Source organism: Protopterus annectens, chromosome 12.part0 (genome assembly GCF_019279795.1).
Source record: "Protopterus annectens isolate FY-2018-M chromosome 12.part0, PAN1.0, whole genome shotgun sequence".
Classification (NCBI taxonomy): domain Eukaryota; kingdom Metazoa; phylum Chordata; order Ceratodontiformes; family Protopteridae; genus Protopterus; species Protopterus annectens.
In genome coordinates this window covers 451586406-451612665 of record NC_056746.1, presented here as the reverse complement: position 1 = coordinate 451612665, position 26260 = coordinate 451586406, and the positions used below count along the sequence as shown (strand labels likewise).

Below are 26260 nucleotides of genomic sequence, written 5' to 3'. Positions count from 1 at the left end.
TACCATGGCAAAAGTCATCCTTAGCATGTTAAGGCTGCTTGTACCAGAGCTGTGCCAACTTCTGGGGAAATTTTGGGAAGGGTGAACTCTAGATCAATTCCAGAGGCTTACTTGGTTCACTATGCACACTTTCACTAAGAACCACTATTGACTCAGTTTCCAAAGCTAAGCTAGGATTTTATAGAGCTGTTCTCCAAGGTCTCCTAGACTCTGGATCTTCTTTCTCCATCCTTTCTTCCTGAGCTTTGGCAGCCATCCCATATAGTTATGGCTCCTGCAGCTGCAAATTGATGACTGTAGTTTAGTTATGTAAGTTAACTTACCATATCAGTAGATGTGGAATCCTAATCATAACAGGGTATGAAACAGAAAAAGTCATGGCCAAAGCTGGAAACAGCAACTCCTGTAATGACAAGACCAGACTAATAAAACTAAACAGGAAACTAAGAGGACTAATTAAATCCAGCAAAGCCAATTACTAGGTCAAGATATCTTCTCAGGCTAAAGATAACCAACAAGGCCTTCTATAACACTTGCACCACACCACACTTATCACATAGTCTCACTACATCTATACCACCAAAATCCACACATAGAAACACAAAACATTCGCAGAGGCTCTCAGTAATAATCTGCCCAAGCAACAGAGACCTCCAAAGCAGACCAGCACGCAAGCAACTTCCACCCCAACACAACCCAAATGACACATAGCCCACAGACTCAGTGTGCCACTCCACCACAGCCAATAAGGCAAAACAACATATCCAACACACTAGTCATAGGTGCCCTATAGTCAGGCACACTGATGTCCCACTCGCCAGGCTAAACAAGGAGAAGGTTACTGTCAGATGCCTGTCGGGTGCCAGGATCCGCCACATAACCCACGCACTCAGGTCACTCTACAACAAGTACAAATATGACTCTGTCATTGTCCATGTTGGTGTGAACAACCTGAGACGTACCTCCCTGGACTACATGAAAAGAGACATGAAAGAGCTCTCTGATCTTGTAGCCCAGGCAGGTATGACCCTAGCCCTTAGTAGCATTCTGCCATTGCCCAGAATAATACCGCAGTACAAGGACAAAATGATTGACTTCAACAATTGGCTGAGCTTCTGGTGTCATTCTAGGGGGATCCAGTATCTGTCTGCTTGGGATGACATGGTCGACAGGCCACCATGCTTTGCCAGAGATGGCCTGCACCTTTCACCCCTGGGATTCCAGACACTGGCTAAGGCTCTTGCCGCACCTATAGTGCCTTTTTTAGGCAAGGTTCAAATGCCAAATTCACCACCGAAACAGGAACAGGCAAGCAAAAACTGAGGGTAATGCTACTCAATGCTAAAAGTCTAAATCTCAAAATGCACTCACTCGAGGCAGTCCTTAAAATGGAGAACATTGATATCTGTGCAGTGACTGAGACCTGGTTCATGACTCCAGAGAGCACCCCTGAACTACCAGGCTATAACTCATACCACATTTTTTCGGCCATGTAACCTGGATCGAAACACCAAAGGCGGAGTTGTGTCCATATTCATTAAGGATATCCACACCTCCAGGCTAGTTGCTCAGCATAATGCATCCAAGGTTATCCAAGTGCAACTAACCCTGGGCAAAACTGCATTCCAAATTGTAGCTTGCTACAGATCCCCCACCATGCCCCAAGATTCCCACTCCTCTTTTCTTGATGTACTGGAAAATATTAGGGTTCAACCAAACACCCTAATAATGGGTGATTTCAACTACCCCACCATTATCTGGGAAAACTACTCTTGTACCAACTCCTTCACACAACGCTTTCTGGAATTCATAAACTCCAATGCCTTGGATCAGCTTATCTACACTCCCACCAGGGGCAACAATATCCTAGACCTAGTCCTTTCCACACCTGAAGTCAACTCCTCATTTGTCCGATCCGACCATAAGCTAATCACCCTTGATATCCACATCCCACCCCCACCCCCCATTAAGGAAACCATGGTAAAAAATTTCTCAAAAGCCAACTTCATGCTTCTTAAGATAGAAGTGGTGAACTTCATGACACCCATGCAGATATACAATGCAGTTACGACTGCTGAATCCTACACCTATGCACTCTATAAGCACTTACACGAGTGCATGGATCGTGCTATCCTAAACAGAGGCGAGACAATATCCTCCAAAAAAGGAAGCCAATCTGGTGGTCCTCTACCATAAACAAACTTTACAACAGAAGGAAGAAATTGTTGCAAAAGAGAGTAAAATCCCATGAGTGGAGGAGCTCCCTGGTCAGCCTCCATAAGAAGCTAAGATCCCGTATAAGATCCTCCAAAGCTAGCTATGAAAACAAAACCGCCACGGATTCTAAGGGCAACCACAAAGCATTCTATAGCTAGGTCAAGAATCTCAATGGCAACATTGTTGCAGCACAATGGCACGAAAATTACAGAAACAACTGATATTGCCAACATACTGGCAGATAGGTTCTGTGCTAACTTTACCCCCCCCCACTAAAGGGCCCATATCTATACAGGAAGAATGCATAGCCCCTGTAATCACAACTACACAGGTAAAAGCTGCACTCTCTAAAGCCAAAAACACAGCATCCATGGCACCGGACAACATCCCAGGCTGCATTTTACATAAACTTCAGAACGAACTAGCTCCCCACCTAAGCACCATGTTCAATCATAGCCTCACATTAGGCTTTGTGCCCACTGAATGGCGAACAGCAAGAGTTATCCCACTCCACAAAGGGGGAGCCACCACTGATCTCTGAAACTATCGCCCTATTAGCCTGACGAGCCTGGTCTGCAAGGCCATAGAATGTATTATCATGGACCTCATAAACAGACATTGATAACCTCCAAACTCTGTATCCCACCCAGTTCGCGTTTGTGAACGGCATATCATGCCTCCTGAACCTGATCGACTTCTTTGAGGCAGTCACCAAAGCCATAGATGAGGGTAAGGTGGTTCAAACAGCCTATCTTGACCTCGCCAAGGCTTTCGACACCATCCTCCATTCTGGAATTATAGCTAAACTCACTAAACTAGGTATAAATCCCTATGTCACAAGATGGGTTGCCAACTGGCTCACTGACAGAACCCACACTGTAAAAGTTGCTCACTCCAAATCTGACCTCAAACCAGTGACAAGTGGGGTACCACAGGGTTCAGTCCTAGGACTTCTCCTGTTTGGTATCTACTTCTCTAACACAGAAGGCCTCTGGCTAACGAAGTTCGCAGATGACTGCAAACTAGGAATCATAGTAAAGTCCCCAAATGATGTGGAAATCCTACAGAAGGGCCTTGCTGTGACAGATGCCTGGTGTCAGAGCCATGGCCTCAAGCTCAATGCCAAAAAGTGCATTGTCATCCCCATTGGTAAAAACTCTGTACCCATGAACTACTACATAGACAGCAGTCTACTTAACACTGAATATGTGATGAGACCTTGGGACCCAGGTGGACAGTAGTCTGTCCTTTGATAGTCACATCGCCACAATAGTGAGGAAGTCCTTCTACGTGGCACACCTCATCATAAAGAGGTTCTCATCCAGGAAAAAGAGGTCATTGTTCCCCTCTACTCGGCACTCATTAGACACATTATAGAGTACAACTCCCCTTTTGAAATGTACCTCACAAGACATCTGCAGCAGCTGGAAAGGCCACAGAAGTACCTCACAAAGAGGATTACTGGCCTCAAACAGATGCCCTACACTGACCGTCTCAAAAAAACTCCAGCTTTACTGTGTAGCATATCGCCTACTCCGAGGTGATCTCTGCCCAACATGTAAAGCTATGTCAAACCCAGAGCTGTTGGACATGCTACACCTAAAGAAATCCCAATCCCTCTGAGCTACATGGTCTAGGGACCTAAACCTTGTCACCACAATAAACAGGACATGCTGGAGGGATAGATTCCTGTCCCAGAGACTTCCCATACTCTGGAACAGGCTATCCATCTATGTCAAACAAAGTTATTCATTAGCACTCTTCAGGAAAAATCTTGAGTGGATGGGAAATAGGAAATACACCCCGGGATCACTTCTGTGTGTCTGCTCGACAGTGGCACAGGAAAATAACTTTCTTGGGTGGCATAAGCTAGGGAACCTTGTTGGGTAGGCTTACGTAGGCCCTTGGGCTGATAGCCTAGTACCTACCTATGAACCTATAGCTATGTATGAAATCTCAAAGGTAACATGCAACAGTGTGTACAGCTGGTAGTAAGTAGCACCAGCTTCACGGAGTAAAGCGACCAAGCGAATCTGCTAGCCAACAAACTCTGCACAGATTTTAGCCCCCCCCCCTCCGCTCACCCTGACACCCCTTGTGAAATCACTACTAGCATAATCCCTCCCTCTTAGCTATCAGCAGGGAGTACTTTATAGGGTGCTCACTAAGGTTAAAAACGCAGTTTCAGTGGACCCAACAATATCTCATATTGCCTCCTAAATAGCACGAAACGTGACCTATCAGGACCACTTCAGTTACTACAGCCTCAAAACAGGCTACATACCAAGCAAATGGAGTACAGCAAAGATTATCCCCATTCACAAGGGCGGATCTTCATCTGACCCCAGAAACTGCAGACCCATTAGTCTGAGTAGTCTAATTTGCAAAGCTATGGAATGAATTATCATGGAAATTATCAACAAAGACATTTGGCAATCTACAGACACTGGACCCATCCCATTTTGGTTTTGTCAGAGGAAGGTCATGCCTACTTAACTTGGTAGCCTTCTTTGAGAAGATAAAGGCAATACATTAAGGGAAAATTGTGCATACCACCTACCTATACCTGGCTAAGGCATTTGACACAGTACCCCACTCTGATATTGTGGACAAAATCACCAAACTAGGCATAAATCCCTTAGCAACTCACTGGATTGGCAGATTGCTCACATATAGGATCCAAAAAGACAGGATTGGTGAAACCATCTTCACCAAGAGGAAGGTCACCAGTGGAGTACACAGGGTTCTGTGCTGGGCCCACTCCTGTTTGGCATCTACTTCTCTGAGGTCAAGGTTAATGACAAGGGTCTCTGGCTCATCAGGTTTGTAGATGACTGCAAATAGGGAGCTATCATAAATTTCCACCCATGACACTAACCTCCTACAAGAGGGTTTAATACCGACAAATGATTGGTGCCAAAACCACTGATTAAAAACTTAGTGCAAAGAAGTGCATTATAGTGCCTTTTGGAAAAAGTTTTATTCAAGCAAATTACTCCAAGACACCATATGGGAACATATGTAGACAGTAATCTGGCCAAAACATAGTCAAGGTAGTAAGAAAATCATTTTGTGTTGCCCATACGCAAGGGTATGGCATTCAGGTCTAAGGAAGTTATAGTACCATTCTACTTGGCCTTTATCCGACCAATCATTGTGTACAGTGCCCCCTTCAGCATGTATCTGTTTAGGCATATGCAACAGTTGGACCTCCCACAGAGGTTGCTCACCAGGGAATCCAGGGTATTAATAATACACTGTCATGTGCAGATAGGCTTAGATCCCTGTCTGTATAATCGGTTTCCTACAGGCTGTTGAGAGGAGAGATATGTACTTGGTATGTAAAGGATCCTTATATCCTTCTGTAGCATTTGCACATCTGCAAAACAAGTAGCACTAGAAACACTAGATCCAGGGATTTGAACTTTACTTGTGACATAAATAGAACATGCTGGTGAGACAGATAATTCGTCTTAAAGGATTCCCATGCTGTGGAATAGGCTCCCAATCTATGTGAAGCAGAGTTAAAATGTAACCTTCGCCACTGGATGTAAAATGACAAATTCTTCCCAGGGCTGGCCCCATGCCTCTTATAAACAGAGGCCAACAGTAGACCTTCCGTAACAAACCCCCCACATAACTTTTTAGCAACCTGCTAACATACCCCTTCTAACAAATATACCCCCCCACCATTAAGGTACACACTTTACCAGATATTGCTGGTGGGTTGGATTGCATGGCTAGGTTTATAAAGGCCCTGGTGGTCTTTAGCCTAGTATATACCTATGAACCTATGTTTAAATATATCACAGCTGCAGTGCTAGCACCTTCCCTCCATCCTCTCTCTTTTTTCCTGCACTTCTCCTGACTGTAAAAGGATACTTAACTTTTACTTTTGCACTTCTGACATGACGTGACAACATGATTTTTTTTACTTTAGAGTTTAGGTTTCAGCCTCCCTTTTTTTCGGCTGTAAAGCTCTGAGATTTGGCACAGGTTTAAGTCCCTCTTTTATATCCACATGTAATCACGTAAAGGGGTAGGTGTACAGTGCGCAAGGAAGGAGCCTGAAGATTTGTAGACTGACCAGATGTCCGATTTCCCGTGCATGATGTGTCCCATATAGTTATGGCTACTGCAACAGTGATCTGTTTAAACATCTACTGTTATGTTAAGAAGTTAACTTTAACAATTGTACTTTCTTCTGATCACTGTTAAGTGTAGTAAAAGCAGAACTGGTAAGGATGTAATATGATTGGGACTGCAGCCCCACCCCCCCCCACGCTGTGTAGAACCACTTGCCTGTGGTGCTTTAGAGAAAAGATGCAGATTTCAGTGTGGAGGAAAATAATCTGTTTGGATCTTTAAGATATGTGAAATGCAGTTGAATTCACATAGAATCATAGGAAGTTACAAGGCTAATGGCCCTAGAGCCCTTACAACAAGCCTAGCCAAGTTCTGCCCTTATTTTCATGATCAGCACATATTGCCCCTGTCCAAGAGGGACACAGGTGGAACCCCCGGGGTGAATTTACACTTACCCATCCCATCGTCCAAACTGACTTTGAAGAGGGCCAATGAGCTGCTCTGTTTGACATGAAGTGGGTGTCTGTTCCAAAGGTATGGTAACCTCTGGGAGACAAATCTGTCCATCCAGCAGATTCTGTTGATGTTGCATCCACGTTAAGGTCTTTAGAGTGAATAACCCGTGTACCATTTGACTTGTGGATATGCAGCATTTCCAATAAAGCAGGGTCTGAGATTGCTTTGCGTGCAAGGCAGAGATTGCCTATGAGTAGTCTGTATGAAACAAAATAGTGATAGTTATTTCAGACAGTCTACATAGGACAGATGCTGAAAACCTTGAATTTTCCTTGAGGAACCTTTGTGGTCTTTCCAGTTGCTGCAGGTGCTTGGAAAGGTATATACCAAAAGGGGCATTGTACTTCATTATTGGCCTGATGAGGGAATAGTACAGGGAGGTTATAACTTTTTTTTTTTTCTGGAGACAATTCTCTTACTTATGAGATGAGCAATATAGAATGCCCTTTTTACTACTGTGGAGACATGATGGTCAAAAGGTAAGGTTGTGATCAACCTGTGTGCATAGGTCTCTCACCACTGAGTACAAACTTAAGGTGTTGCTATTGATTTGGTAGTTAGCAGGAACATCGCTCTTACCGAAAGGGATGGTAATACATTTTTTTGCATTGAGTTTAAGGCCATGACTTTGCCACCAGTCATTTGTTTGTGTAAGACAGTCTTGTAGGATGTTGACATCATTTGGAGATTCTATGCCCGCTCCCAGTTTGCAGTCCTCCGCAAACTTTGTTAGCCACAGACCTTTAGTTTTTGCTTTGTACTTTGGAGAAAGATTCCAAACAGTAGATGTCCCAGGACTGATCCCTGTGGAACACGCCACTGGTTACAGGTCTGCTGTTAGAGGTGACTTTCCCCTATTTTGACTGTATGGGTTCTATCACTGAGCCGGTTAGCGACCCATCTAATAAGGGTGATACCTAGCTAGGTGAGTTTGTCAGAGATGCCCGAGTGGAGGATAGTGTCAGATGCCTTGACTAAGTCTAGGTATGCTGTATGCACAGATTTCCCCTCATCCAGGGCCTTGGTGACCATCTCGAAGAAGCCCACCAGGTTTAACAGGCATGATATCTCTTTGACAAATTCAAACTGAGTAGAGTATGGTCACGTGTTTGGAGATCACCTATATCTTTGTTGATGAGGTCTATGATGATTTGCTCCATGGCCTTAAGTGCAGTCCTACCATACCATAACAGCTAGTGAACTGAAACTTAAGGCCCTGGCATGTGCATATGTGTTTACTTGTCAATTCTGGACATGGACTCTTTTGTGTGACTTCCATATGTCTGAAATATTGTTTATACTGCCAAATTAGATTATGCAAAATATGGCAATGCATAAAATTTCCCATCTTTTCCATGAAGACCAGCATAAATTGGATGCCAACTTTTACTTTTGGTGTAGCATTATTGTAGTACTCAACTTTATTGACATTCTGGGTAACTCTAGATGCCCCTTTAAAATTTTAAGATGTGTCTGCTAATATAAAAGTAAGCAAATGAAGAAAGGAGACCGTGCAGATGAATGGGGTAAAATAAAACAGAGTGAAACCTTCAGTTTTTTCAGGCTTACCTAACTAAGGGGGGGGGGTGACAGGTTTTTGGCAAAGATTGGCAGCTCTTGGTGATGAGACCTGGAGCTTCAGTCCACAGTAAGATTCACAGGGGGGGTTGGGACATTTGGCCAAGGCATTAGGGAACTTCCTGTACTTTTGATTAGGTGCAGTGGAATGTTTTACATTGACCTGCACTACTACCAATTCAAGCAGATGCTACCTGTGTTTTACATCTCATCTGAAGGATAACACTTTTTTCATATGCCCCACTGTTGCACTGCACTGTCAGTAGTCCAGTCACCTGGAGTGAGAACAGAACCCACAGCCCTCTGGTTTTTCATTACCAAAAATGAATGTGCTATCTGTTGAGCCACTGATACTATATATGTTATGAATAATTACATCTCATTTAGTAGTCACATGATTAAGTGAACCTAAAATGCATAAAACTTTGGGAGGTTGCATCTCAAAATAACACAAAGTTGTAAAAGTCTGCACACATTTTTGTATGGTGGGCAAGCCTTGCGCCTCCTGATTTTTTGTGTGCGAGTCTGAGTTGTTGTCTTTGAAGCGACTTATTTTCTGTTTTATGAATTTATTCATTTAATAGCCTGGTTTAAGTTTTGTGTGTGTGCATGTGTGTGTTTATACGCACAGAGGTGTGCATGTGTTCATTGTTTTTTTAAATGTATACACTTGACAGATGACTTGAAATTTCTGTAGTAGAATGCTGGACTGTATGTATTTGAGTACTATGAATATGTTGTATGCACTAATACCTGAACATTCTTGAAGGAAGCAACTTTTCAATCTGTAATTCTTTTTCTCCTGCATAACTGTTTGTGTCACTTGTCTTAATCCTTGCCTAGATCTTAGAGGAAGCTTGAGGGAGGGCAATAACTCTTCTTGCATACAATATTGCAGTAACTGCAGGGTGCAGAGAAGTGTAAGCAATTGTCAAATTCTTATCAAACAGATAATACTCAGTTAACTATATTATTGCGTGATTTTCCATCAGGCAATAATATTTAATTGTATATATTTGTTGTTGTTGTTTTTCTTTTGGCTTTTCCCGGTTAGGAGTCGCCACAGCGGAACTCCGGTCCGCTAATGATTGGCAGATTTTTTTTTACGGGTGCCAAGGTGCCAGCTCGATGCCCAACCTTCAGCAAAGGCACGTCCATAGTACATGATTATATACCAAGAAGTAAATGAAATATCAGAGAAGTTGATTGGTGAAAAGCAGTTGAACTACTTTCGCAATGTATTTATACTACAATTGTAACTCAGTCCAGCATTAAGTTACCAACATTTCTGTCCAAGATGCTCAATGTATTGTAGATTCCATTCACGAATTTGTTTCAGAGATTGCTTCTGTCTTAATTCCACCTTCTCACTGGCATCTGAGATGTGACCCAAGGGCTATTTTCTCTTGTGACTTCAAGGGCTACTTTCTCCCTGGCTTCTCAAATTCTGATACTCCATGGTATATTAAGGGAGAAGACTCTATTAGGACCCCAATCTTTGATTGGCTAATAATATATGACAGCCTTATTTTAATAAATATGAATTTTACTATGCTGTGCTGGCAGGAATATAAAATTTGTCTGACCTTTTCCTGTCCTTTTGTTTCTGAATGACGACACATGATGCACTTCTTTCAAGTAAATTGTATCCTGTATGTCACTCGGCCCCTCTCATTTGCTTGTTGTCATTTTAATGACCCAACCCCAATTGTGTTTCTTTTTTCCTGTAGATGGTCAGTGTGCAGAAGGCAAAGTGTTTAGAATTACAACAGAAGTTAATGAATCAAGAACTGCAGGTGATGACTGTGAACAGTGAGAAGCAGCAGTTGGAAGAACAGCTGGAAATTCAGTGCAAGTATGATTCCTTTGTTTGCCAATAATTTAGCATTTCCTTTTTATGCTTTTAATTCTGCTGAGCACTTAGATTTCACTGCTTCAAAGCCATGTACCCCTGGGGATATGTCTGAACTACATTTTTGCAGTATTCTGTGACTTAATACTTTAATCCACCACCTTTTGCTTAATACTACACCCAGATTAGCTTGTATATTTTAATATGCAAGCTTTTAATACCTATTTTAGAGTTAAAGTTCCCTCAGAGAGGCTTTACCATGAAGGGTACGAATTTTATGTGCTATGTGCCTGCTTAAGCTGCTGCTTTTCAACACAAAGTATTTTGATAGCAATAATAGTAGAATTAGTCATTTGTCTAGTGGCCTTACACACATTATTTCTCAGAAATTGTTCTGGAATTTAACAAACTTAAAAACCTAACACAAAGAAATGCAAATATATTGTGAACAATAAAAGCTACTAAAATAGTACAACAGCAGTGTTATCAGTAAAATGTCGTCTTTGCATTGATATCAGTAAGTATAGTCACAGAGTGTACATGAATGCTATCATATATTATTATGGTTACACATCCAGAATGATATTTTTATGTAATATTTCAGAAACAAATTGTCACATCTTGGAAACTGTACAACTTGGTTGTATTTTGTCAACTTACATTTGTTAGCTAGATATAAGGTTTAACAGGACAGCAAAAAGTTTCTTTCTGTGTGCATGCTTATTAAACTGTTTATAGAAATATGAAGAATTATGTTTATTTGTATAATTAGCAATATAAATAACCCTGAATATTTCTCAAGATGTCCAACTTAGAGTACACTTATTAATGACAGTTTTCTTCAACATAATCTAGGATTTCATCTGATGCTGTGCAGTAGTTTGTCACCCAGTTTTAGAAATATTAAGTTCATGTTGGAATATTTAATATTTTCAGTTGCTAGCAACTAACTACCAATATCTCCAGTGAAGTATGCTGTAATTGTACTTTCTTCACCCAGGGTATTTCACACCATGACCCTCAACATGTAGGTCTCCCAGTTATGAAAATATGAATGCAACTATGACAATAATGAATAATAAGGGGGAATCATTCATTTCTCCATTGTAGAAAATCCGAGATTAACAAACTTGGTATAGTTTCATAGGTAGGTACTAGGCTGTTGGCCCTAGGGCCTATATAAGCCTGGCAAAAAAGGTACACTGGCTTTCGCCACCCAAGAAAATAATTTTCCTGTGCTCCTGTCAAGCAGAGCCGCAGAGGTGATTCCCCAGGGTGAATTTCCTATTTCCCATCCAATCATCAAGATTTTTCTTGAAGAGTGCTAATGAGGAGCTTTGTTTGATATCGATAGGCAGTTTGTTCCAGAGTATGGGGAAGTCTCTGGGACAGGAACCTATCCCTCCAGCATGTTCTGTTTATTGTAGTGACAAGGCTTAGGTCCCTAGAGCATGTAGCTCAGATGGATTGGGATTTCTTTAAGTGGAGCATGACAACAGCTCTGGGTTTGACATAGCTTTGTATGTTTGGCAGAGATTGCCTTTGAGTAGGTGATATGCGACGGAGTAAAGCTGGAGTTTTTTTAGATGGTCTGCATATGGAATCTGTTTGAGGCTGATAATCCTCTTTGTGAGGTATTTCTGCGGCCTTTCCAGTTGTAGATGTCTTGTGACGTATATACCAAAAGGGGTGTTGTACTTTTATAATGGGTGTAATGAGTGACAAGTAGAGGGGAACAATGGCCTCTCTTTTCTGGGATGAGAAGCCTTTTGTGATGGTGTGCCACACAGAAGGATTTCCTGACACTGTGACGATGTGATTAACAAAGGAGAGGCTACTGTTCACCTGTGTCCCAAGGTCTCTTATCACACTTTCGGTGTTAAGTAGACTACCACCTATGTGGTAGCTCATGGGTACAGAGTTTTTACCAAAGGAGATGACAATTGACAATGCACTTTTTGGAATTGAGCTTGAGGCCATGGCTTTGACACTAAGCATCTGTCTCCGTGAGGCCCTTTTGTAGGATGTCCACTTCGTTAGGTGTTTCGATTATGGCTCCTAGTTTGCAGTCATCTGCGAACAACTTTAGCCAAAGACCTTCTGTGTTAGCCTGTACTTCAGAAAAGTAGATATCAAATGGGAGAAGACCAGGACTGAACCCTGTGGTATTCCACTTGTCACTGGTCTGAAGTTGGATTTGGAGTCTGCGACTTTCACAGTGTGGGTTCTGTCAGTGAGCCAGTTGGCAACCCATCTTGTGACATAGGGATTTATACCTAGTTTAGTGAGTTTATCTATAATTCCAGAGTTGGGGGATGGTGTCAAAAGCCTTGACAAGATCTAGATAGGCTGTGTGAACCACCTTACCCTCGTCTACGGCTTTGGTGTCTGCTTCAAAGAAGTCTATCAGGTTTAGGAGACATGATCTGCCTTTTACAAACCCGAACTGGGTGGGGTCCAGAGTTCGGAGATTACCAATGTCTTTGTGTATAAGATCCATGATGATACGTTTCATTGCCTTGCAGACCAGGCTCGTTAGGTTAATGGGGCGGTAGTTCCTGGGGTCTGTGGTGGCTCCCCCTTCGTGGAGTGGGATAACCATTGCTGTGCGCCATTCAGTGGGCACAAAGCCTGAGGTTGAGGCTATGATTGAACATGGTGCTTAGGTGGGGTGCTAGTTCATTCTGCAGTTCGTGTAGAATGCAGCCTGGGATGTTGTCAGGTCCCATGGATGCTGTGTTCTTGGCTTTGGAGAGTGGTTTTTACCTGTGCAGCTGTGATCACAGGAACTTTGCATTCTTCCGGTATAGAGATGGGCCCTTTAGGGGGTGATAGGTTCAATGCCAACTTTACCGCCCATCTGCCAGGATGTTGGCAATATCAGTTGGTTCTGTATTTTTAGTGCCATTGTGCTGTAACTTAGAGCAGATCTGAGTGTTGCCACTGAGATTCTTGACATAGCTATAGAATTCTTTGTGGTTGTCTTTAGAATCAGTGGCAATTTTGTTTTAGTCACTAGCTTTGGAGGATTTTATGAGGGATCTCAGCTTATTACTGAGGCTGACCAGGGAATTCCTCCAATCATGGGATTTTACTCTCTTTTGCAACAGTTTCTTTCTTCTGTTGTAGAGTTTGTTTATGGCAGTAGACCACCAGATTGGCTTCCTTTTTTTGGAGGATAGCATCTTGGTTCAGTTAGGGATAGCACGATCCATGCAGTCATGTAAGTGCTTATAAAGTGCATTTGTGTAGGTTCAGCAGTCATACCTCTATTGCCCATCTGCATGGGTGTTGTGAAGTTTGCCACTTCTCTCAAGAATGTGAAGTTGGCTTTGGAGAAATGTTTTATGGTGGTTTCCCTGATCGGGGGTGGGATGTGGATATCTAGGGTGATTAGCTTGTGGTCGGGTCTGACCAACGAGGAATTGACCTCTGGTGTGGAGCACCGGTCGCCCATGTTGTTAATGACCAGGTCTAGGATATTGCTGCCCCTGGTGGGGGTGTGGATAGGTTGATTCAAGGCATTGGAATTTATGAATTCCATAAAACGTTGAGCAAAAGAGTTCGCACATGAGTAATTTTCAAAGTTAATTATGGGATAGTTGAAATCATCCATTATTAGGGTGTTGGGTTGTACCCTAGTATTTTCCAGTGTATCAAGAAATGAGTGGGAATCTTGGGGCATGGTTGGGGGATCTGTAGCAAGTTACAATTTGGATTGCGGTCTTGCCCAGTGTTAGTTGCACTTGGATAATCTCGGATGCATTATGCTGAGCAATTAGCCTGGAGGTGTGGATATCCTTAACTCATTCACTCCGGAGCAGCTCAGAAAAAGCTGCCTGTCTAATTCCACCATAGGAACAACAGTGCAGCTTGAGCTGATTTTCATTAAATCCATTTGTAATAGCATACAGAAAACAAATGTTCGTAACTCTTTAACTATAAGAGCTAGACTAAAAATGTAAATGTGAAAGTTGTTCCACAGACACTGACCTTTCCAACAGTGTAAATGTTGATGGTGCATATCAAAGTCATTATTATTTATCTGGCAAGGAATGTTGATATTGTGCATATTTTTTACCTTTTTGGAAAAGCAAAGCACAGTATCTTGGTCGATGTACCATGTAGACCCATACAGTTTGTATTTAATTTGTTAGTATGAATGTCTGCTTTAAAATGATACCTTAACCATTACTGTGTGATGCTCCTTTACAGAGATATTCACAGAAATATGATTAATATAATATTTCTCATAATTGTTAAATAAAGCATCATATCTCATCACCTGTAACAGACAGAGCCTACATATCTGTGTAGAAGTTGTGCATCTCAGTGTCAGCTTCGAAGTGATGGATCATCTGTATCATCATCTTGCTCCCTTGCAAAGATATGGGCATAATAATGAGAAGTATTGGAAATGTATAATTTTCATAGTCCTAAAAGACTAAAACTGTGATATCTGTACATCTGTACAGTGCACAGACACAGTTCTTTTACCATGCTGTAAGGAGTAACACTGTCCTCAAACTGAGGTATTACTTGGCACGCTGACATGCTCCCTTGCAAAGTTATTTACCAAAATATGAAAAAAAATCAATTTGTATAACCATAAGTCCAAAACTAACTTTGATATCTGTACATGTGTACAACATACAGGCACAATTCCTTTACCATGTTGGAAGTATGAATTATGTCTTCAAATTGAGGTATTACTTAGCACATTGAGATGCTTCCATAACCATATGTCTGAAACAAATTTTGATATATGTACATGTGAACAATGTGTACAACCTAAAGGCACAGTTATTTTACCATGTTGGAACTATGACTACTGTCTTCAAATGAGGTATTACTTACCACATTCAGATGCTCCCTTGCAAAGTTATTTACCAAAGATTGACAAAAATCATACTTTCCATAACCTAAGTCCTAAACAAACGGTTATCTGTACATGTGTACAGCATTCAGACCCAGTTGTTTTAACATGTATACAGGTATTGTAAATATACACATTCTTGGTGTAGCCAACATACTGCTGAATGTGTACATGTAAAGAGAAAAAGTAAGGTAAGGACCGCCACTCCACTAATGAATCCAGGACAGGCATGGGACTTTAGTGGCATGCAAGGCCATCTGATCTGTCCGATACCTGTGCTTGGCTACCCACTCAGCTGATACCACTACAGTCTCATGACTTCCTCCAGTGTCAGCTGTCTTCCTTACCTATGCCTTTTCTCTTTACATGTGTCCATTCAGCAGTGGACCTAAGAGATAAAGTTCTGTAATACTAAGCCCTTCCTGTCATCTAAACTCTACACATGCCTGATAAAGAAGAATAAAAAATGAAGTATTGCAGGATGGTTGCTGACATATTCAATTGTACATGGTAGCACTCTCCTGAAACAGTTGTTCTTTCTCGGCATCTTCACCATCATCTTCCCACAGTTATTTGCCAAACTCAGAAAAATATCATTTTACACAACACAATTCATAATGGAGTTTTACTTGCCATTCTGGTCCTGCTTGGTCATGGGTGTGTTCCATTCTTCTCACAAGCTGCGTGTTGCCAGTCCTACATATCTCTCCTCACGCCATTGTGGAGGTCAGTCAAGAACAATGCAATGCCCTCCTCAGTAAGGTTAATGCCATCCCTTCTGAACAGGTGAGCATCTTCTGCATTGATGCAGTCATGGCAGATTGTAGATCCACTGACCCTGTGCATCAAGCCATGCATGAACCCATTCTTTTAAACATCTGGCCTTGTGCGCTGCCTGCTGACTGTTTGCTGTTTTCCATATTTGGCGAGGAATTACGTTAGACCACACAAAATGACAACGTGGCCACCACAACTGCAGTGTTCAAAAATTGCTCTTAGTTGAAACCGTAGCCTTCCGAGTGGTTGACTGATGACATCATTCCCTCCAATGTGCAGCACAATGATGTCAGGCTCAGGGTAGATGGGAAGACTTCTGTTCCAACAACTGCAGTACTCCGCTCCAATGCACACCTCTTCTTGCAATCCAGTATACCTTCACACTGGATGTGGGGAAGCTCTAGTTGTAGTGGTTTTCAGTTATGGAGGTCTGGTTGGCAGCCCAGTGAATGTAGGAATGGCCACATACCCACACTCTCACTTGTTGTTCTACTCGTGAAGCCATGTCAGTGTCAGAAGGTGGATGAACCTGCACAGGAAAGAAAATGCAAATGGATTACTACGGAAGTTTTGGACAGATGTATTGGAAGACTGTATATGTGTATCATAATGCATTACCTGGTTAGCCCATCCAAATCTTCACTTCTGTCCACAGGGACATTATACTTTTCATAAGGTACATAAGTGGTGATGACGCTGCAGAGGTACATACCTACCACCTGTGAAAACACCAAATTACACACAATGACAAACAAAGGTTGGGAGGATGGCCTAATGGTTAAGGTGTTTGCCTTATGAACACAAGGTGCAAAATTTGAGTCTCACAAGTGATAATTGGCTAGGCTTAAAATGGCTTGTAAGGGCAGTTAGCTTAGTACTAACGTATGACTGCCAAGGGGGCACAGAAAGGGCACATGTAAATGGGAAAAGCAGGGTAAGGATCGCCACTCCACTAATATGCCGAAGACAGGCATGGGGCTTTATCTCATGGGCGTCTGAAGTGTCCCATCTGAAGTGTCCCATACCAGTGCTGGCTACCCACTCAGACTGCTGGTAGCAGCAATGACTCCCGATTGCATGCAATGCCAGCACTCTGCCTTACCTCTGCCTTTTCCATTTACATGTGTCCTTTCGGCAATGGCCATAAGGACTGAAAGGGGGAAGCTAATGTAAAACCTCTTGCCCTGACTTGCATACATTTACTACACATGAAGGGAGGGAGACTGAGTGGAGACCTACACCAAGACAACATGTGAAAAGACCAAGACTGACCCAGGCTTTGGTTTTTTTTTTTTTTTTTGCATGTGTCCTTTCCCGGAAGGAAAAATTGCATCACAGTGGCATCCCTGACGCCATGCTTACCTAGGACAGCAGCATTATGGGACTCCAAGTTCCCAACTGCAATCCAGGTGGATCATAAGATCCATGATGGCCAAGATTGGGTTACTATGTATATAATGTTATAATGTGTGTGTGTGTGTGTGTGTGTGTGTGTGTGTGTGTGTGTATATATATATATATATATATATATATATATATATATATATATATATATATATATAGTGTGTGTGTGTGCAAGTACATTATGTACATACATATATATCCATATACGGGTCTATATTAGAACATTTGTGTTTAATAGTTCAAATAAAGTTCGACCCTTAATGATCCAACTATTAAAACATCGGATGTTCGTAATAAAAAATTCAAAAAGAAAAACTAAAGGGTGTAGGCAGGGGGGCAAACTCACAAACAGTGGCTAATCTGCAGTGTATGTACTGTACCTGTGTACTATGTATGTATTCTACCCATGTTCCAAATTTCAGTTGTACATCATAAATCGATTAATTACCTTTATTTTTAAATTAATGTTTTTTTGTTTGTTCACTCCACTGTAACTGTTGATGTGCCGCATACCACTGTAAAAACATGTCTTTTGTAATTTGTGTGTATAACTAAATGTATTTGTAATTTTTCTTTGTGGAGCTTTTCTCCATGGGCCTCTGCAGAAAAAGGGCCTTTTCGGCTCAGTCAGAAACCCCCGATTAACAAATGTAAAATAAATAAAATGAATAAATAAATATACCAACCCCGAGATCGCACTACATTGAAGTAAACGGAAATCTCCCGTTATGGACATTTCCATTTACACTTTCGAGATTCTGAGCATTCGCTATTGTCGTGTCGACAATATCAGATTCGATATTGTCAGCTTTCGACAGTGTAATGTAGACCCTCATATACACACAAATAGATATAAATATAGATATATATCTATATATAGATATGTACAGGAATAAAAAGTCAAGGGTTTCCAAGGGTAGGTAGTTGATGAAGAATGGGGGGGGGTGGCTTGCAATGACTCCAAGCAGAGAAAAAACACAATCTGGCTTGTGCATTCATCAGTGTGATAATGACTTCTACTTATGTGAATAATAGTGACAGCTGCTGGGAGTTTTACCTGAAAAGTGATAATGAGCCAGTGCTATATTGTAACTTAACTTATTGCTAATGTGATAATGACCTGCCTTTCATTACTGCAAAGTTATGCATGCTCAGACACAGATGATAATTGCTGCACATAACCTGTTGAGTAGGCATTCATTACATTACCTTGTGCAAAGTTGCTGCACATAACCTGTTGAGTAGGCATTCATTACATTACCTTGTGCAAAGTAACACAGACTCATTATCATTGGTAAGGAGAAGACCCGAGTAATTTAGTAAAATATTGTAACACTGAACCCTTCCTCCCACCTAAATTGCACACATTATTGACAAAGTCCAGAAAAATTCCCAAAATATAACAACTCCATGCTGGTAGTGGTCCGAAAGTAATCACCTTTATCTCACTCAGACAACTACTGAGTATAATCAGAAATGCAATAAGCCTAGACAGAATCTCAACCTCATGTGGCTGATCAGTCTATGAATTACTCCAAAAAGTAATAATTCATGTTCTCACCTAACCATCCCTCTGATTATAATAACACACAAATTCAAAAGGTAGAAATATTGTCCAAAATATCTAGTTGAGCAATGCCAAGATTCTGAAAACAAAGAAAAGTCGGACCTAAATTCTGCATGAAAACCATGGAAGTTTGTTAAAAGTGTTGTCACCAGGTCACGGATTGGGGTCTTTTATTGAAATGCATAATAGAGAACAAGCACATAAACCATATACCAAAAGAAAATCTACATAAGGCAGTATCCAAGGAATACAGACTGGACAATATGATTTTCCACCTCACAGGAAAAAAAAAAATAGTCCTTTGTGTTCTAAACTTAGTTTATATTATTTCTGTAAGTAATAAGAAATACAGCTAATAGTCATTCATTAAAGACATGTAAGATAACAGTTTGGTAAGATAAACACGTATATATAGCATATTCATATAATGGTACAAGTTGTTTACAAAAATAAATCTTTAATTTATGATGGAGCCACCATGTGGACCAAGTTGTACTAAAAGGAACTAATGAGAGAGTCTGTTTACAAATGGATTTGTACATAAAAGTCATTCTGCAGTATAACAAACCCAGTACTTATGCCTGGAAGGGTGGGTATTAATAATGTCTAATGGTCAGTTCCCTGTGCTTTCTCCTATGAACCTGGTGAATTTGGGCATCCTGAGGCAATGTAGCAACTCCCTCATGTACACTGAGAACCCTCTCCTCTTACCTCCCAATACTCAGACTTGTGAGAGATGCACTTATACTTCCAAATTGGAAGCTACCCACTCTCCAGCCAAGACTGGAATAGCTGGTCAAGAGGAGCAGGTCAACAGTCGCACCACACCATATGGAACACACAGCCCTCCAGAACACACACCAGCACTGCTCTGTTCCACCAGAAGGACAGACCACGTATACAAAACACAGCTAGATACTAGTGTGCCTTTTTTAAAATTTCAGTGCCTGGAGAAAACTTGGTGGTCAGTTCTTAGTATTCAAGGTCTGATGCAAGTCCAAAGTAGAAACTAAATCAGGTTTATTTTACAAAAAGCATACAAAGTTCATCAAACTGCACAACAATGTAAAATCATTAATATGCAAAACCCAGAAATGTTCAAATTTGCCATAAACTGTATGTCAAAACAATCCTAAGCAGTTCTATAATAGCATAGCAAACCTATTCTCTTATGGAAGATATTAGACACCTATGATAGCTAGGAATATAGTTATAAGAACTTTTATACCATCCCACATTCAGACATCATTGATATTCAACTGGGTTGGTTTGTCAATACTTGGCATATACTTCTTGTAAGTGTAGGCCAAAATGGAGGGGCTGTGACTACCCAAGTTTTCAGATGACAGCAATTTAGGTGCCATCATGGAATCCCCTAGCGATGTCAGTGTACTTTAAAAGGGGTTAACACAGACCAATGTTTGGTGCCAAAGCCATGGTCTTAAAGTTTTTTTTGTTGTGTCTTTCGGCTTTTCTAAATGCTAAAAAAATGCATCATCACCCACCTTCAGTAAAATCAGTGTCTTTGCTGGTTTTAAAATAGACGACAACACCCCAAGTACCACTTCAGTAGCGAGAGACCTGGGAACACAAGGTGACTGTGACCTCAACTTTGACCACCAGCTGTCTACTATAGTGAGGAAGGCATTTTATGTTCACCTGCTTAGCAAAGGCATCACACCTCAAGAACAAGAGAGGTTGTAACTCCATTGTACTATTCCCTCATCAGGCCTATTATTAAATCCAGTACTCCCTGTGGTACATAGGAACATAGGATCGGAAGTAGTTAACTTCATTTGATCAGCAACCTGTGGGTATCTGATCCGATTTAGATCCGAGCTGGCAGCTTTCCTAGCCAAAGATCCAAGCTCCTCCCTTACCCGTAATGCCTTGCCACCTCCCTCTAACCCTCAGATCTCTTTTGCCGCGGCTTCTTTAAGCATCTTAGAATGAGCTCCTAGCGTGGCTGTTGTGAGTTTAAAGTTTTTTACACTTTTCTTCTGTCAGAAAATTTTCTAAACTGTGTGTGTGGTTCCCTTCTCTCCCTTAGTACTTTTTGGGTAGTTTAAAGTTTCTTAGTCTAGTTAAAAGTTAATTCCTCCTCCCCCTCTGTCTGTGTGTGAAGGTGTGTGCATGTGGGCCTGTTCTTTTCCCTTTTCTTAAAAATGTCTGAAGGCCCAAAAGCTATGTTTTCTAAATGCTCCAAGTGTGGTCATAAGCTGTCTCCAGCGGATGGCCACACTCTGTGCGTTATTTGCCTGGGTGTTGATCATCTTTCTTCGGGCTGCACTATTTGTGCAGCCTTCAACCCCAGGGCTTTGAGGGATAGGAAGACTAAGCTAATCCTTGCGGGCCTTTTGCCCCCTGATTCCACTTCGTCCTCCTCCCCCTCTGTGGCACCAGCCGCGGCTGTTCCACCTACCGCCCCCGATCCCCTGGCCAGGACTCAACCTCCCTCTTTGGTCCAGGAGGAAAGGGATGGCAGAAAGAAAGATAGGAAGGACAAGGAGCGGGAGAAAGATAGGCACCGTAGCCACAAGAGGCGGACCGAGTCAGCTACATCGGCCCCACAGTCTAAGCAGCTTGCCTCTCCCCTTAAGGTCTCCAGGTCTTCCCCCTCCTGGCTTTGTTCTCCATGTTTCTCCCCTAGCCGGAGGAGGAGACCCGGTCACCTTCGAGGTCGTCTAAGTGGCCTTCACGGCCGGTCTCAGTGGCCTCATCTAGGTCAACCAGGAGTCTAGCCGACGCAGACATGGACTGGATGATGCGTCGATTTCTTCAGACCCAGCTGCAGATGGGAGTACTCTTGCCCCCCCCCCGGGGGGGAGCTCGACCCCCTTTTTCGGCCCCATTGCTCCTTCTACGACCCGCTATCTGGGTTCGGAGCTTTCGGATCCGACTAGCTTTGGAGCCGGGGTAATGTCGGCGCCGGCAGTGTTTCCTACTTCGGCGCCGACTGTACCCTCGAGTCTGTTGGATCCTTTTTCAGATCCGAGCTCTCGGGGCCGTCAGTCGAGTGTCTGATCCGGAGGGGTCAGTGGGCCTTCGGCTCTGTTGAGGTCGGAGCGCACTACTCTTTCAGATCCGATCGGGTCATCTCCGGCTCAGATCCGCATGTCTGATCTGAGGGGACTGCTTTCGGATCCTAGGGAGAGCACTTTCGAATGATTTGAGGCCCCAGGCTCTTGCTATGGATCCACCCACCATTCCCTCTCAGACGGGCCTGTCTTCCATCATCCGGCCCCAGGGACAGCCTGCGCCTACTTCCCAGATGGTTCCTGTAGAGGAACAGGACATTGTTGGTGAGCCCTCTTCGGACAGCCCCCCCCGAGGAGGTCTCTCACAAACAAAAGTGCAAGAGGAGGCACTTGGACTCACCCGAGTCCCTCACAGAAGACACGGACTTAGAGGAAGGGGAAGGTTCCCCAATGTCATCCCCCGAAGACTTCTTCTTTGGAGACATTATGGAAATGTTTCGCATTAGAGGGGGGTGGTCAGCCCAAAAACCTTTCTCGGATGAGTCTGTGTTTCTGGAGGCGTTTGACGCAGGCCCATCTACCTCTTGGGTGTCCCCTCCCGCCGATCCCCTGGTGGAACTCATAACTACCAGGGCATGGAAGGAGCTGGACACCGTCGAGTCAATACCCAAGAGACCGGACAGGATCTTCAGCCCTCCCACGGACAGGACAGTTTGAAGCAAGGGTGCCACAGTGGATGCCATGGTGGCGGCGGCTGCCACTAAAAAGGAATTAGCACAGGAAAGTTCTTCGGTACATCCTCCAGACAAGGAGTCTCGGACGATGAACCGCCTCGGAAAGTGGATGTTCACTTTCTCTGTAAGGTCACTGAACTATATGGCACATGTAATTCAGCTCCAGCAGGACCTAATCAAAGAGTACGCTGGATCACCCCCAGAGTCCATGTCAGCCGAGGACAAACAGACCTTCTCAGCTCTAATGGCCACTCTTAAGTCGATTACTACTAACACATCTGTGCGGCTTCTCTCCCATGCCATGGAGGGAACGGCTAGAGCTAGCAGAACAGGCATTGTCTTACGTCGACAGAAAACACCAAAAACAAGAAGCAGTCAAGTAATAGGATGAAAAAGATAATCCATTTAATACATCCGTCCTGGTTCCTCGGCATTTCACCTTCAGTGGAACAAATAACCCTACAAACACATCCTCTTTTTATATGCTCATCAATTAATCCATTAAATTATTACTTCATTACATCACTAACCCTTGTGATGCTAACACTTCAAATACAATCAACAAACCACTTTATGTAAAGCAATACATACTTTTATGAAATACTTAATGCTGAACTGTGTGGAAAACAATACAAAATGTATTTAAAATATATTTAAATGCATATTAATTCATTCAAATTTCATAAATTCTTTACCACATGTTATATACCATTCATTAAATATTCACTAAATAAACTGTATACAATAAATAAACATATAAAGTATTTGAATACATATAAGTTCATTCAGATTTCATTAATATAACCTAAATACTTCACCACTACTATAATTTTTACACTATGATGCCACTATCTAAATTCTTTCCTCTGGGATACAATGTATGATACCCTAAAATCATTCTATATTCTAACCTGCTTAATTCAGTCTTAAAGTTTCCTGCACAGAAATGTGGTCTGGCCAATACACTAAATGAAAAACCCTCAATATTGTCATTATGTGTTTTGATAAAATGAGAGGCCACAGGACTTTCCATGTTTCCCCTCCTAATATCTCCCAAATGCTCTAAAATACGAACCTTAACCTTCCTGGTGGTTTGTCCGATATACCATAAGGGTGTGATACAGTCACAACCCAAAATGTATATCACCCCAGATGACAAGCAATCAAACCTCTCGAATGCTAAATATCTTTTACCATTTATTTTCATTCCATGCAAATTTTTCACCTTGTCACAAACCAAACGGCCACAACAGTGCATGCCAACATTCGCATCAGTAGAATATTCCAATTTTCTATTCAAAAGTTCTTTTAAATTATTGTACCTACTGTATGAAAATGTGATAGACCTAGGAAATAAATGTCCAACATTTATGTCATCACAGACAACATGCCACAATTCTTTAAGAATTTTTTCAACAACAATTGAAAAATCAGAAAATCTAGATACAAAAAATATATCTTCTTGTGCAGAAACAACCGATGACTGACAGCGAAAATTATGATATCCACCCCTTCTTAAAGCTTTAACTCTAAATAGCCTGTTCTTGATACCTAAAAGTGCAGTACTCTCATACCCTCTAGATGAGAGTCTGGTAAAGATTTCATCACACTTCTTCCCATAAATCTGTGTCCGAGGTGTTCCTTAAAATTCTTTTATGTCGACAGGCCTGGCTCCGTCTCTTCGACTTTGTGGAACCCTTCAAGACATCCTTCGCGAACGCCCCTTTTGACAGTTCTACGCTTTTCGGCAAAACCATCCGCGAAACACTTCTCCAGAGCGATAGACGGGAAGACGTCTGCCGTTGGGATCCGCTTCTCGGCTCCTCAGAGGTCCTTCTCCAGGAACCAAAGAGGACAAAAGAAGACGTGGTTCCGGAAAGCTCAACAATCTTGTTTCGCTCCGGATCCTTCGTCCTTCAGAGGCAGAGGAGGACAGGGTGGACGCTGGCCCAGAGGCAGAGGGGGGCCAAAGAATTTCGGGTTGAGGGAACCCTTTTCCGATCGACCCGCGCAGCAACCCTGAGGGGTTGCCCGACTGCTCCTCTCTGGAGGCAGTCGGGGGCGCTTCTCGGAGCACCTAGCACATTGGGAGTCCATTATGACAGATCACTGGGTGCTCCGAATCATATCCAGAGGCTATTCAGTTCCATTCCTAACATCTCCTCCCCGGTCGGGGAGCCTCCCCGATGTCCCACCCAATCAGAGGGCGGTAGCAGCCTTCCAAATAAGAGAGCTGCTAAGAAAATGAGCCATCCAGCATGTCCCCTTTGGGCAATCCGGATCAGGCTTCTACTCCAGGTTCTTTTTGGTGCCAAAAAAGACGGGGGACTTGCGGACGATTCTCGACCTGTCCACACTGAACCTGTCCGTCGCCAAAGAAAAGTTCTGGATGGTCACTATTCAATCCATTCTCCCACTTTTACAGGAGAACGACTGGATGTGCTCGATAGACCTCAAGGATGCGTACTACCACATTCTAATGGACAGGCGATCCAGGAGGTTTCTCCATTTTCGGCTGGGAGCCAGACATTGTCAGTTCAGGGTCCTACCCTTCGGTCTCACTACAGCCTCCAGGGTGTTCACCAAGGTCATGGCAGTTGTAGGGGCCCACCTGAGGCTTCAGGGAATACAGGTCTTTCCTTACCTGGACGACTGGCTCCTAACCGCCCCCACCAAGCATCTACTATGTTCAGGCAGGGACTACTTCTTACATCTAGCCCACCATCTAGGGATCACGATCAACCACAAGAAATCCTACCTTCAGCCTACTCATATCTTGGATTTTATAGGGGCCAGGATAGATACTATACAATCCAAAGTCTTTCTGACGGAGGACAGACTCTGCACCTAAACCTTCACGTTTTGGCTCTTTTACAATCATCAGCCCCTCCAGCGGAATTGGTCCTGAGGACCCTGGGGTCCATGACAGTGGCCATCAACCTGTCACCGATCGTGTGTCTGAATACAAGAATCCTCCAATGGACCTTACAGGTCCAGTGGTCCATCCTACGTCATCCCCTGTCTACACCTATTCCCCTCAGCAGGGTTTGCAGGGAATCTCTACTTTGGTGGCTCCATTCTAGGGACCTCCGGGAAGGGTGCCCCTTCTCCATGTCCCCACCCTAAGTCACAGTGACCACGGACACATCTCTCCTTGGGTGAGGGGGGGGCATTGCATGGGCAGATCTGTCCAAGGCACGTGGAACACAGAGACCTCTTTGCATATCAATGTCCTGGAGATGAGGGCGGTGCTTCTAGTGTTGCAGGCTCTCCATTCCCTTCTTCCTCCAGGGACTATTGCATTTCAAACAGACATGTCAGTAGTCTGGTACATCAACAAGCAGGGGGGAACCAGATCTTACCCACTTTGCCAAGAGGCCATGAGAGTGTGGGAATGGGTGATATCCACCAACCGCTTTCTCATAGCAATGCACATACCGGGTCGGTCAAACATTCTAGCGGACAGGTTGAGTCGAACTATCCTCTTACCTTACAAGTGGTGTCTGAACCCATTAGTAGCGGAACAGATCTTCCTCAGATGGGGGTCAACCTTGCTGCGATCTGTTCACGTCGCCTTCGAACACAATGTGCAGTGAGTTCTTCACCAGGGGAAGCCCCAAGAGACACTCTGGTTCATGCTTGGCCATCCGGTCTTCTTTATGCTTATCCTCCTCT

The 26260-nt window shown here is 42.9% G+C and overlaps 1 protein-coding gene across 1 annotated transcript in view; it reads left to right on the top strand.

Moving 5' to 3' along the window:
* MAD1L1 (mitotic arrest deficient 1 like 1) overlaps window positions 1-26260 on the top strand; it is a 4750917-nt gene that overhangs the window by 123915 nt on the left and 4600742 nt on the right. The window contains exon 5 of the mRNA XM_044089554.1: window positions 10128-10252. Within this exon, the coding sequence (XP_043945489.1) occupies window positions 10128-10252 (125 nt within the window). The remainder of the gene's footprint in view (window positions 1-10127; window positions 10253-26260) is intronic.